Below are 14719 nucleotides of genomic sequence, written 5' to 3'. Positions count from 1 at the left end.
AGCCACGAATAGGTGGAGCGAAATTATCAACGTTTGTCACTGGTTAAACTAATAGGGACAGAAACGAAGTTGCAGGATATCTTCATACGATGTTACAATTGACCGTTTAAAACGTCGATTCACACTCACAGTGGATTCATATTTTAATGTTAACTCGGATGTGATATTTGCAAAATGAAGTAAACTATTTGTATAAATGGTTAACTGATATGTCATACAAGACGACAAGTAAGGTATTGTTATTTTCCTGACAACTGTAGTTATTTAATGTTTTTTATAACTGATGGGGTATCATCTGTTGAGATATGCAAGGTATGTAAATTGGAGTTGTTGCTGCAACAGTAAAAGTGGCAAAAGAAAACAAAATGTGTACCTGGTGCGGGAGTTGTCGGTGCTGCTGCAGCTGTCGTCACTTCAGGTTTCAATTCTGATCCATTCGTGGATGAATCTGTGGTAACTACTGGTGGTGTTGGTGTTGTTGGTTCTGCAACAGAGGATAAAGAGTGCAGTTATCAAACAAAAGGTAATCAACGGCGTAGGAACTACAAGACAATTACAAGAACATTATAAACTGTTTCGAAATCAAGCCACTCGAAGGATCTCCTACATAAATTTACTTTAATCCACAAACGTTGTGGGCAGTTATGGCTTCCATAATGAGGAACTTAATGGAAGTGACTACTGTCAGTACTAGTATCATTTGACGTATCGTGTGCTATATAGTTTCTGAAACACAGGAGCATTCCGAAGCGCAGAAATGAATTCGAGAAATAGGTGATTAGACTGAGAATCTCTTGATAGGGATGACGCTGAGCTTCATTTTGGATGGAGAATTATCGACTGGATGGAGAGTGACGTCATTGCCACAACTAAGAGTCCTGTATGCCAGAAACCTGAAACCACTAAAGACCATTAGCCACAGGTGTTGAGCAGCGGACAGGACACATATCCACCAGTTTTATGGCTCTTCGCCCTGTTTCATCATTGTTCCATTGCACCGAGCGAGGTGGCGCGGTGATTAGCACACTGGACTCGCATTCAGGAGGGTGATGGCTCAATCTCGCGTCCGGCCATGCTCATTTAGGTTTTCCGTGATTTCGCTAAATCACTCCAGGCAAATCCCGGTATGGTTCCTTTGAAAGGGCACTGCCGACTTTGTTCCCTGTCCTTGCCTAATCCAATGAGACCGATGACTTCGCTGTTTGGTCTCTTCCCCCAAACAGTCCAAAAAATTCTAATTGTTCCATTGCTCTTGCCATAATTATTCTCCTCTTATTTTAATTCCAGACTTATCCCTGAGCTAAAGCACCGTTATTTCCGCCCGCCCGTGTAACCGAGCGGTTCTAGGCGCTTCAGTCTGGAACCGCACGACCGCTACTCTCGTAGGTTCGATTCCTGCCTTGAGCATGGCAGGTTTAAGTAGTTCTAAGTTCTAGGGGACTGATGACCTCAGATGGTAAGTCCCATAGTGCACAACAACGTTTCAGCAGGCAACGCTGTTTGTGTATGAGAAATCGGTTGGAAACTTTCCTCATAGTAGGACGTTGTACGTGTCGCCACCGGCGCCAACTTTGTGTGAATGTTCTGAAAAGCTAATCATTTGCATATCACAGCGTCTTCATCCTGCCGGTTAAATTTCGCGACTGTTGCACGTCATCTTCGTGGTGTAGCAATTTTAATATCCAGTAGTGTATATCTATTTTGACTACATGGTGCCACAAAGTTAAAATGACAATAGCACCATTCAAGCCCACATATTTGTTGCTAAAAGGACAACTTGTTGGGAATCCAACTGTCAGAATTAACGGCTCACCAGCTCTTCGGCACCGGGACACCCGTTATCTAGGTGTAGTCGTCAACAAGAGGTAGAACTATGCATCGCACATTGACACAAAGATCACAGGAAACGTTAAACAACCTAACTGGAAATGGTTACAAACGTTTCCATCTCCTACTCGACCTAATTAAACTATACCATAACAGCGTCCTAACATCAATCGTAAGATACGGGTCAGGGGTCTGGGTACACAGGCTCACGAGGGTCATGCCTGCCATGGCCGTGAGAAAGTTACAGTAAAACATACTTCTGCGCTCGGTAGGGGCATACAGAACATCTCCTTGGAGGAACGGGGGGGGGGGGGGGGGCGGGAGACATTGCTAATATTAATGGGGTTCTGTCCCCTTGACATTAAAGAGAGCAGGCCTCCTGGTATTGAGTGAAACAAAGGAGGGAAAAAATAGTGGAAATATGGTTCAAATGGTTAAAATGCCAGAAACCGGGAAACCGCTGGATATCTTGAAGTCCGTTAGCTACAGGTGTTGGGGAGCGGACACGTCACCGTCAGTTTTATAGGGCTTACGTGCGTTGACGGCTGTACTAGGGTGCATGATGTATGGATCATGGACGTCTTCGTACTTGAAGATCATTGACGCTATCCACCATGAAAAAGTTGGCCACAGGTGCTTATAAGAGCAGTCCCATACCTAGCCCTGTGCTGCAATCGGCGAACCGCCGTTTCCCGCGGAGCACCCGCCCCCTCTCCCCTTCCCACGGTGCATCAGGGGTGTAAGTTCCTCGCAGGTCCGCCTTTACTCGCGCAGCATACGTTGCCGGTCGGGTTCCTTTTTTGCCAACTGCCCACGAACCACAATTCTGTTTGGGATCCGCATTCAGAGTGTGCAGGAATCCCTTGGTATGGAGACAGTATGGCCCCAAGTCCAGGGTTTTAAACGTCTGCGATCCTAGTTACTGAAGAGGAGCAGAGTGATCTTAGATTTGTTGCTGCACAGGATTGGTAGCACTCCTACTTCCGTTTTTAAAGCGACGTTTTCTGAAATTTTATCTGAGCACCACTACTATGTTGCTGTTTTACAGGTGACAGAAACAGTGGGATTCTTTTGGTGGTTCTGTTGTGTCCTCAAGGTCTGACTGCCTCAAGCGCTTACTGTCTTTGATGCAGAAATACCTGCGATGTTGCGCGCATTGGAGCAGATGATTCGTTCTTCCAGTACTAAATTTCTTATCTGTCCTGATTCTCTAAGTACGCTTCATTTGTTGTAACATTTGTACCCAGCACCTAAAGTAGTCCATACCGTCCAGGATCCCCCTCCTCCAACTACATCGACGGGGGAAGAGGTGGCTTTCTGTTGCACACCAGCACCCATAAGCACCATATCCGACACAATAAAAATTCGGCAATGAAGTACAAAGTTAATGTATGAAAATACTGTTTCACCATGGCAGTAAATGAGCAAATTTACTAACCGCACAGTACCATCTGTTTAAATGTTTGTGTTAATTGGTCACATTGGATTAAATAGGAATATATACAGTCTCTCTTCCTCAGACCCAAAAATGTGAAGGTTACCGTGTGTGTGCAACTACTGAGATTCAGGATTAGTTGTATATTTTGCATGTACGGTTGTTTGATTGATTACGATATTCGATAAGACTCTACGTTACCATATCATTTCGACCTACAATTATCATTAGCAAACTTACACCAGCCTCCAACTATCGTAAGTATTTACTTTATCTCTAATTTCAGTTTATAAGTTAGTGTACAAGTAAAAAAAAGTGAAATACAATTTCCAGTCACAAAAATGTGATCACCTGTCAGAGGGCTGAATATAGTCCCCAAGGATATATACTTACTTGTGTTAACGCAATGTGCCTTCTAGAAGTACGAGATCACCCAAGAAATGTCATGAAAACATTATCCTTACCATAAAGCTATGTTATCCGTTATAATATTCCGATCACTTTTTCGCGTTTTCTAGACTATACACATTAACGGTCGTCTGACTGATGTAGCATATAGCGTGATCCAGCTCAAAAGGGCACCTGTCGCCACTCAGTGGACGTCCAAAGGCGTCTTTGGTGTGCGAATTCCAGCATGGTCGGCGATGAACAGTAGTCAGCATGGGTACTTGATCCAAGCATTTAATATGGAGGGCTACACGCAGCAACGTTTCCTGAAAGGTTCTGAAAAAGACACTGTTGCTAGCCCTTGTCTGACTCTGGCTCAACACTTGCATGTCTATTGACGCTTAACACATCTCTGCAGCCGTCGTTCAGCCCTGCCATCTAAGGCCCGTGGTAAACCACAGTTGCCTCGGCTGCAGTTTCTGATATCGCCATTTTGCGATGCACAACCTACTTTAACCAAGGCGGCACGATAACAGTTTAAGAACTTACCCACTTTGGAAGTGTTTCCATTGTTGGCCTGAAACCAACGATTCTGCCCTTTTGGTCGATAGAAAAACTGCTCCGTTTCCGCATTACAACGACGACGGCACTGTTTACTACTTCTGCCAAAAGAGTTTATGTACCCACTTTCGCTAGTAGCGATGCCACCTTCCGCCTGTAAGTGGCTACTGAATACTGACGCCGTACGTAGCAGTGGAAACATTAATGTGAGTGGAACGTGTATGATTACCACATGTACGTGATACTTCGTTGCAACACAGCGTTGAAGTAGTCCGATGTTCACGGTCATATTTTTAATAAGCCAGGATAATTAAGTATCATATCACAAAGAGTAAATTAAAGCCTTCAAGCGACAGACAGCTTGCTAAGGATCGTAGCACTAATGTTTGAGGATCTGATATTATGCGATATAGAATTATTCGGCACCAGGTTAGTTAACCATGGAATACACACTTCGAGTAGTGCAGAGTAGAGATAACTGATCGGTAGGCCATAGCTGCAATACACAAAAGTATACTCAGATATTTTGTTTAAGGAACTTTATGCCATTATGCACACCTTGTTTCAGTGAATATTGTTCTGTCTCATAATTCTTAAAACATCATCAGTGACTAAGTAGACTCAGATAGTCATTTCTGACTTAAACAGGCTCAGAAACCTGGACTGCTTTGTTGGTTCACAATGCCATAATCATGGGGGTTAATTTGTGGTTTAAATAATGGTGGCAAATTTGATTCACTTTGAGCCACAAGTATTTATATCTTGCTGATCACGAATTGGAAGAGTTCATCCACACATGGCGGACCCTGCCCTTCAGTATGACAGTGCTGTGACGTCTTCAACAATTCGACGCCATGTGTCCACTGTCATAGATCGTTATACATAGCGACCCGACTTGTCAGCATCCGGTTTTCATCTGCTTCCAATGCATTAAGAACACTTTCGAAGATTACATTTTGATAATGTTGAGTTGGTACAAGCTGAAATACGGTTATGGCTCCGCAGAAAATACTCAAACTTTCTAAAGTGTCCGTCTCAACAAGCTGGTCTCTCATTGGGAGAAATTTGTTTGTCACTAAGGCGACTGTACTGAGAAAAAAATTGCAAAAAACGTAAAGATGTAAACTGTTAACACTAACGGTTTAATTTCTAAAGGTGTAAGAGTCTTCACACAAGTAATTTGGAGGCATGGCCTTTCAGCACCTGGTATGACACCTCTCACATTGTAAATGAAAATAAGCCTCCATCCACCAAAAATATTGCTGACCAGAGGGATTTCTAATTATTTATCCACATTTGCTTTCACAAAGAACACAATGATTGTATGATAAGCCAGAAGGAAAAACAAATATGCTATTCTGCAAAAATATTTCGGGTTTACGATGGAGATGTCAGTGATAACATCTAAATAAAACCTTACGGAAACTAAGTAAACTGTTTAATATCATCCATGTGATGCGAGAGAGAATAACGAAGTATTGAATTCTGTGTCCCAAAAAAATTTTACTTACGGTAGAATGTAGTATGGTTCTTGTTACAATAACAGCATGAATGTCCATTTGACAAATATTGAGATAAGTGATCACACAACATAAAACTCAATGGGACCGAGTGGTATACTTGTACGATACGTAGTGTTACTACAGAAGAATTTTGCCATCTCGGCAGTACGTCATATATAAAATTTGGGATCTGCGGTATCAGTGACCTTTGCTCGTCTTTATTTGAAAAGGAAACTTATTAACAATACTTCAATGAACAGATATGAGCAATCTGTGCATTCATTGAAATTAGTACGATAAGTGATAACATTTAAGGTCTGATGTGTTCATTCTTTTGTCTGGCTATTAGTTAACTGAGATGCATTCCGCTCAATTTATTTTGGCATAATTTCCATGCTGCAACTTCATGATTTGTTTCAGAGATTAATTCATTATGGCCCGCATCCCGTGGTCGTGCGGTAGCGTTCTCGCTTCCCACGCCCGGGCTCCCGGTTTCGATTCCCGGCGGGATCAGGGATTTTCTCTGCCTCGTGATGGCTGGGTGTTTTGTGATGTCCTTAGGTTAGTTAGGTGTAAGTAGTTCTAAGTTCTAGGGGACTGATGACCATAGATGTTAAGTCCCTTAGTGCTCAGAGCCATTGGAACCATTTTTTAATTCATTATGACTTATAACTTCAGTACATATTTCAGTGCCAAGTTGGAAGATGGAAAAAACAAATATTCAAACACATATTCTGCCTTTATGTGAATCGAACATTTTAACTGTCGCCAGACTGATAGCACTAATTTTAGGATATTATAAATGTTGTGGGTTTTAGATTTATTTTGTAAGTAAATGAGAGTGAATTTGTCTGTTTCGTGATTTCATTATTAATTTCTGTAGTGGGAGAATCATAAAAGGTAAAATTTGTTGGAACACCGAGAAAAGAATTTTCGTCGGAGGTGCTATACTGGAAGTGCGAAACTTTTTAGGGGATTATTGTACTGCCTTTCTTGATAACAAGTTGGCCTTTCAGATGCTATATTTTGTATTTTCATGTATTTACACTTGTAAATATGTGTGCTGTGTCAACAATAGCGCCTGGCGCTGCTAGATTTGTTCTTACAAGGTTATTACGGTGCTGCTACCACTGCTGGTAGTCATTCGGCGTAGTAGTATGATTTTGTCTGATTTGATGTTATAGTGAAAATTGCGAAAATGCCAAAGATGTGTCCCACTGAGATCAGAAAAGTCGCAATCACACTGTACTATGCAGTGGTAAAATTAACAGCTCGTGGAAGCCAATCGGCTGGTCAATTAATTGAACTTTTTAAGAAATTACAATTAACGTCTGTTAAAGGGTTATTATGAAATTTCAGAAGCACACGTGGCTATGTCAGCAGCCCACATTAAAATCCGACAAAAACAGAATACTTAGTCTACACAAATTTTGAAAGACAGGGAGTTGTGACTTCGGAAATTTCAGACGAGGATGATGTGCTGTCTGCTGAAATTTCACAATAAAAGATGGTATGTCGTCAGAAATCTGTAGCCTTCGGTCTCTAAAAAGCAAGATGCTATGTTTTCCGAAATTTCAACGAAAGAAGATGCCCTATCGAAAGAATTACCTGCTGAAATTTTAGCATTGAATTCTTCACAGGGAGATCTACGAGAGGCTACGCAGGAATTAATGGACGAAGTCATCGGAACCAAACAAGCCCAGTCTACACTTACTGGAATAACTCAACCGTTATCAGACAGGGTGAATAGGGTTGCTGCTCAACAATTTGAATTACAACTAAAAGTGTTTACAGATGAATTAGCTACTAGGATGTCAGGCAGCCTCACACAGACCTTTAGTGTAACACACACAAAATTTCAAGAAGGTATCGACAGAATCACAATCGATATTTCTAACAGTCGGGTAGAAACAGAATTTTGAAATTTAACGCAAAAGTCTGAGCATGATTTCTCACCGTCTTGCACTCCTCACAGTTAGCAAATACAAAATGTGAAGGAAGAGTTAGCCGAGGTAAGAACCGTAGAATATGACAGCCAATCAGTTGAAAGAAGTCCAGAAGACAATTAGGCATCTGAACCAATGTAGTAGTGACCACAGTGTGAGCCGTTCGTTCAGAAATTGCACGATTCGTTGTATAATATGAAGGCTGCACTATTTTCACTTCTGTGTTACTTGAGGAGAATTTGGTGAGAAGCACCCAGTTTCCAGTGTTTATACCTGACAAAAGAAAAACCCGCCCAGCTAAATAATTAGGGCACATCACAGAACACTGCCACATTCGTGGTCAGAGGCTCAGAACATAAACCTTGTGAGGAGCTTCATACAGGCTTGAGTCTTGCTTAGGCGAATACTCGTTTACGCAAATCTAGGAACACTCTGCAATGAGGTTTCAATCAAGAGTAATTGCATGAGCATTTGGGAAGATTGAGAAAGTATTTGAAAAAGTTCATCGATAAAACAACGTACTGGATAACCCCCTTCCCCGCGATGATGTGTTAAAAATACTGAAGGAGGTTTTGCCTATCTACATAAGAGAAAATCATCAGAATGTAATCTGATGGCTTCATGAATTCTTGAATCCATTGATATGATTTCTTAAGATGCAAAAACAGCAACAAAACACGTACGATTTACTAACAGCAATGGCGACGATGCGACGATTATAGTTACGAATCGAAATTATTGTGTAAATCATACTGTGCAGCATAATGGAACGAAGAATAGTGCAGTGACATTAATAGTAACAATCACAATCACAATATTTACTCAAGCAAATACTAGTAAATACCCCATGACCATAGGTACAGTCTAAACTATGTGAATGGTAACAGTCACATTCAGCGACATACCCAACACCGAGATCATCAAATTGATCAAGTCTTTTACAATCAGGCTCCTAACAGAAATGTAGTGTGTAATGACAATCACCTGTCCTCATCTCTTATGTAATGAGTAGCACATTAGCGTGCCAAAGTCAACAATCAGTGCATATGTAGACAACATTCCGAGAAGTATAATGGTAGATACAGGTGCTGTAGTTAATGTATTGTCCATTGGTTTCTTTAAACGCGTGTTTGAGTGTATGAAGAAGCTGCAAGCTACTGCGCGTATAATGGTGGGTCCACATACTTGTACTTACTAATCTGGGACGTGTTGTAACTCCCTGCACATTCTTAGTAGTTTATTATTTGGTGGTGTAAAAGTGAATGCATAATCAAGGAAATCACTTGTCTGACATGGAAAATATAGCCAAGATCTTAAAATAACGCCAAAAAATAGTGAGACTAACTTAGATAACTAATGTTACATGTTTTAAGGAACAAACGTTTAACAATATAAATAAATTAACAAGTCGAAGCAGTTATTAGGGCTCCGACTTAGCAAGACTTTTGCTAAGATGTCAAGGAATGTTTCAAGAAAGATCCGTTATAATCCGAAGTTGTAAATGTCACCTCAGTGTCATCTGTTATGACACATTCTGTCATTCGGCTTAATCCAGTCCCGTGGTCACAATATCTGCAGTCACTAGAGAAATGAGAAAAACAGTATACACTAATAACTGTACACAGGATGAATTGCTACTCCACAGGCGACATGGGAATGGATTGTTTGATCTATTGCCAAGACTTCCTGAAAATATCATTTCCTTGAAAGGAAAGGTAAGACGAGTGATGGTAATGCTGATAGACAAAGCTATTCAAAGAAAATTATTTTGACAGAAAGTTTCTAAGAGTACAGAAATACAATGTAGAAGAGATGGTCTTAGTCAGGGACCATTCTAAGATCTTAATGCATAATAAGAATAAATGAAATACGGGCTTATTTACTAATCTATCCTGAAACTAGTGGAATCAGTGGTCTGTACCCTCACCAGGATCGTTAAAAATGTTCCAATAATGTTTTATATACATATGTCTGAGCAATTACGTGTGTAAATGTGTTTCTTATGTAATGCAGAGTTGCATAGACATGTTACAGGTGGAGTAAGAAATCAGATGTTCTGTTGAAGGAATCCAATGATTTGTAAATAGTTATCATCAATAATTTAGGTATGCTTTGTTGTTACATAGTTGCTGTGTTTTCTATACAGAATAACGAACTTTAACGCATATAGTATATTTTCAGTTTAAAGGATGCCTGAATTCAGGGCTTAGCACTTGTAAATCAGTGTAATAATAGTCTCAATTACTGACCAACAAACAGTCTATAAACACAAACCTTGAACAGCTTTAAAGAAGCAGGGAACAAATGAGAAACACACAGCACCCTTTACGTTATATGTTCTGTACACAGGAACCAACTGCACATGTACGTGGAGATGTAGTGTGGAAAGTATGCAACATGCCATTGGGGATATCATATCAGGTACAGCCAAGGAATCGAAAAAAAATCATTATGGTTTAACTTCCTGTCCTGAGCAGAGCTGTAGGAAACAAAGATACGGATGTGAAATGTGTTTGATCGTCGTGTAGTAAAACAACTGCTTTACACGTTGTTCCAAAATTTGTTAGCCGAAAGTGTAAGTTGAGATTTCCAAAGTTTCTTAAATAACATATTTATCTATTTGGATGATTTATTTAGCAAAACCTGTGCAATATCCAGTTACTACTACATTAAATATGAGGACGACGACAGCACTAAACAATGAAGCAAATCAAGTAACAGACAAATTGAAAATCTCGAATCAGATTTTCACTCTGCAGCGGAGTGTGCGCTGATATGAAACTTCCTGGCAGATTAAACCTGTGTGCCAGACCGAGACTCGAACTCTGGACCTTTGCCTTTCGCTGGCAAGTGCTCTACCAACTGAGCTACCAAAGTATGACTCACGCCCCGTCCTCACAGCTCTACTTCTGCCAGTACCTCGTCTCCTACCTTCAAAACTTCACAAAAGCTCTTCTGTGAACCTAGCAGAAGTAGCACTCCTGGAAGAAAGGACATTGGGGAGACATGACTCTGCCACGGCCTAGGGGATGTTAGCAGAAAGAAATTTTCACCCTGATTTCGCAGGAGAGCTTCTGTAAAGTTTGAAGGTAAGAGACGACATACTGGAAGAGGTACGGCTATGAGGATGGGGTGTGAGTCGTGCGTATATAGCTCAGATGGTAGAGCACCTGCCCGCGAAAGCCAAAGGTCCCGAGTTCGATTCTGGGTCCGGCACACAGTTTTAATCTGCCAGGAAGTTCCAAGTTGAAACTATATATTTTGGTGCAAAACATAGTACTGACCGTTGTCAGTGGCCTTATGAGGCCACTAACAAGGGGGCAGTCCGAAGCGCCAATAAAGAATAACGAGATACAGAAAGTAAGCGAAAATACTAAAGGGATGATTCAGCATGAAAACCTAATAGTCACGGGGGACGGGACTGTCGTAGGGGAAGGAGGAGAAGAAAGGATTGCAAGAGGAGATGGGTTTCGTTCTAGGAATAAGAGAGGAGAAGCCCTAATTGAACTGTCAGGTATACAGAGCTAACGAAATTGTGCAATAAGTATCTCTTCGTTTCAAACGATTTTTTTAAAGAGGTGAAATACTCCGCAAAATGTAATTTGGCATTTTACGTTTACAGGGAATATCTTTGAAACAGTGATACCCAAAAAATGTTTTTTATACAGGATTTCATATATTATTAATGTTCTGGAAAACTGTAAAATCAACTTCTGTAATAATTTTAAGTTTTCCAAAGTATTCCACCAAAATTTTTAATTTTGAGAAATGGGACTTATGTTTTAACGTTAGTTAAACAAAATTTCAAGCCACGTAAATCTCTGAGTAATTAAGCTGAATCCTGAAATACTATTTTTGTAGAATAGGCATAAACCATGTGATGTGGGAGTATTTTCGAGATATCTAATAAAATTATCTGAACATTCATTACTAACCCAATTATTTGTTTTACTAACATTTGTATTACTTTTAAAATTTAATTTTGCATTTTACATTCACGTTTTCTTTCTAGCTTGCAAAATGCAATGGAAACCACGGAATTAAAGAAACATAATGTGTGTCCACAGGACATGTTGCCTGCAATTCTAAAAGTGTCATGAGGATCTCTCCGTTGGAAAGGAATCAGGACTAGTCCACCATTCAAATCTCTCGGAATCGACTGCCAAGGAGGTGATGGTCATGAAAAAGAGACTGAATAACCAACGAAAGAATAGTGTTCTACGAGTTGGGGTGTGAAATTTCGGAAATTTGAATGTGGTAGGGAAGCTAGAATATTAGAAAAGAGTAATGCTGAATCTTAGTCTAGATGTAGTTGTGGTCAGTAAAGTGAAAAGGAAAGAAGGCGAAGATTTCTGTTCAGATGGGTATAGGGTAATATCAACAGCGGCAGAAAATGCTATAACGGGAGTAGGATTCATTAGGAGTAGGAAAGCAGGGCAGAGAGTTACTGTGAACAGTTCAGTTCAAATCAGAATCCATAGCAAACCAATACCAACAATGCAAGTTTAGGTATACATACCGACAGCGGAAGGAGAAGTTATCACATATAGAAAGTTTATGATGATACTGGACGGATAATGCATCACGTAAAGGGAGATAAAAATCTTATAGTCATGGGGGACTGGAATTTGGTTGTGGGAAAAGGAGTAGAAGAAATAGTTACAGGAGAATGTGGGATTGATACTGGGAATAAGTGAGGAGAAAGAGAAACTGAATACCGCAATAAATTTCAGCTAGTAATAGCGAATCCGCTATTCAGGAATCGAGAGACGAGGAGGGATAATTGGAAAATCCCGTGAAGTACAGGAAGATTTCTGTGAGATTACATATTGGTCAAGCAGAGATTGCTTACCAGATACTGGATTGTAAGGCGTACCGAGGAGTAGATACACACTCGGCTCCTAATTTAATAGTGATGAAGAGCAGGCTGAAGTTTAAGAGACTAGTCAAGAAGAACTAGTACGCAAAGAAGCGAGATACGGAAGTACTAAGGAACGAAGAGATACGCTTGAAGTTCTCTGAGGATACAGTTACACAATAAGGAATAGCTCACAAGGCAGTGCAGTTGAATAGAAATTGCCAAGTATAAAACGGGCAATCATGCTTGCTGGATAGAAAAATATAGGTAAAAAGCATTTAACTGAAAAGAAAACAAGGGTAACAGCTTATCAATGAAAGAAGGAAGTTTAGGGAGATTAAGGGACACAGATGTACAAATCACTTAGGAATGAAATAAACCGGAAGTGCAGGGAAGGTAAGGCAAAATGGCCGAACAAAAAATGTGAAGAAATCGAGAAAGAAATAATTGGCAGAAAGACTAACTCAATATACATAAAAGTCAAAATAATATTTCGTGAAATTAAAATCAAAGATGATAAAATTATGAGTGTAATGGCAAATTCCAATGTTTGATTCAGCGGAGAGGGTGTATAGGTGGAATGAGTGTGCGGAAGGACTCTATGAGAGAGAAGACTACTCAGACGAGATGATAGAAAAAGAGATAGGAGACATTATAGAAGACATTGGGGATACAGGATTAGAATCACAATTAAAAAAGGTAAGGAAGAATTAGAATCAAATAAAGCAGCACTTAAAATCAAGTGAGACAGCAAGAATAGATAACAGTCCCTCACAATTTCTAAAAATATCATTGGTTGAATTAGCAACAAAACAGTTATTCACCATGGTGTGTAGAATTATGTGTCCGGCGATATACTATCCAGCTTTTGGTACTATATCATCGACACATTTCCGAAGATTGCAAGACCTGACAAGTTCCAAGAATTATCGCATAATCACCTTAACAGCTCATGCATTCAAGTTGTAGAGAGGAAAGGTAAGGGCACCAGAGAGCCAGTTTTGAGACTACAGTTGATGATGGAAGCAAGACTAAAGAAAAATCAAGACATGTTAGTATCATTTGTCGACCTGGAGAAACGTTCGACCACATAAAACGATGGGAGATGTTCGAAATTATGAGGTAAATAGGTTTAATGTAAAGGTGAAGACGAGTGTAATAAATGTACAAGAGCCAAGAAATAACAATAAGGCAGGAAGACCAAGATCGAAACGCTTAGATTAAAAAGGGTGTAGGACAGGGTCGTAATCTTTCCCACTTACGGTCTAATCTATACATTGAACAACCAATGATTGAAAAGTGGAGTTAAAATCCAGTATGTAAGGATATCAATGATAAGATTCACTCATAATCTAGCTATTATTAGTGAAAGTCAAGAGGTATTAAAGAATACGTTGAACCGATAGAACAGTCTATTAGGCATCGAATATGATGTGGGACTAAATCAAAGAAAGGCGAAAGTAATGAGAAGTACCAGAAGTGAGAACAGCAAGAATCTCAACATCAAACCTAGGTAGCAAAATATTCCGTAATGGATAGAATAAGAACATAAAAAAAACACACTAGCACTAGCGACAAGGGCATTCCTAGCAAAAGAAGTCAATTAGTATCAAACGTAGACCTTAATCTGGGTAAGAAATTTATTAAAATATGCTCAGCATTCTATGATAGTGAAATGTGGAATTTGGAAAAAATGGAAAAGAAGAAAATCAAAGTATTTAAGATGAGGTGCCACAGAAATGAAGTTAGGTGAACTGATAGGGCAAGGTATGAGGTAGTTCTCCGCAGAATTAGCGAAAAAAGGAATAAATGGAAAACACTGACAACAAAGAGGGACACTATGGTAGGAGATCTGTTAAGACATCTGGGTATAACTTTCATGGAACTAGAGGGAGCTACAGAGTGTAAAATCTGGAGAGGGAAACAGTGATTAGGATATACTCAGTAAATAATTGAGGACGAAAGTTGCTACTCTGAGATGAAGTGGTTGACATAGGAGAGAAAATGTTTTACCGTTTCACATATATGAATTTTGTTAGTTGGAAAGGTTCAGTAAGTTACTGTTACGATAATAATAACAACAATAATAATCTGTAAGGAAATGCTTAAAACATAACATTATGTTTTATACCATACAAGAAAAATGAACTAACTTCTTCACGTAATATACACGACATAGAAAACATAAATCGAAATTCAATAG

At 39.8% G+C, this 14719-nt stretch overlaps 1 protein-coding gene across 3 annotated transcripts in view; it reads right to left on the bottom strand.

The window, feature by feature from the left end:
* The window catches only part of LOC126281591 (proteoglycan 4-like), a 281963-nt gene that overhangs the window by 219373 nt on the left and 47871 nt on the right, over nucleotides 1-14719 (bottom strand). Inside the window, exon 4 of one of the 3 annotated variants that reach the window (XM_049980676.1) lies at nucleotides 374-484. The exons of the other annotated variants lie outside the window; for them this stretch is intronic. Coding sequence (XP_049836633.1) covers nucleotides 374-484 — 111 coding nt within the window. The remainder of the gene's footprint in view (nucleotides 1-373; nucleotides 485-14719) is intronic. 3 annotated transcript variants of the gene reach the window in all.

Source organism: Schistocerca gregaria, chromosome 7 (genome assembly GCF_023897955.1).
Source record: "Schistocerca gregaria isolate iqSchGreg1 chromosome 7, iqSchGreg1.2, whole genome shotgun sequence".
Taxonomy (NCBI): domain Eukaryota; kingdom Metazoa; phylum Arthropoda; class Insecta; order Orthoptera; family Acrididae; genus Schistocerca; species Schistocerca gregaria.
Note: the sequence above shows the minus strand (reverse complement) of the source record. Positions and strands in the feature narration are given on the sequence as shown.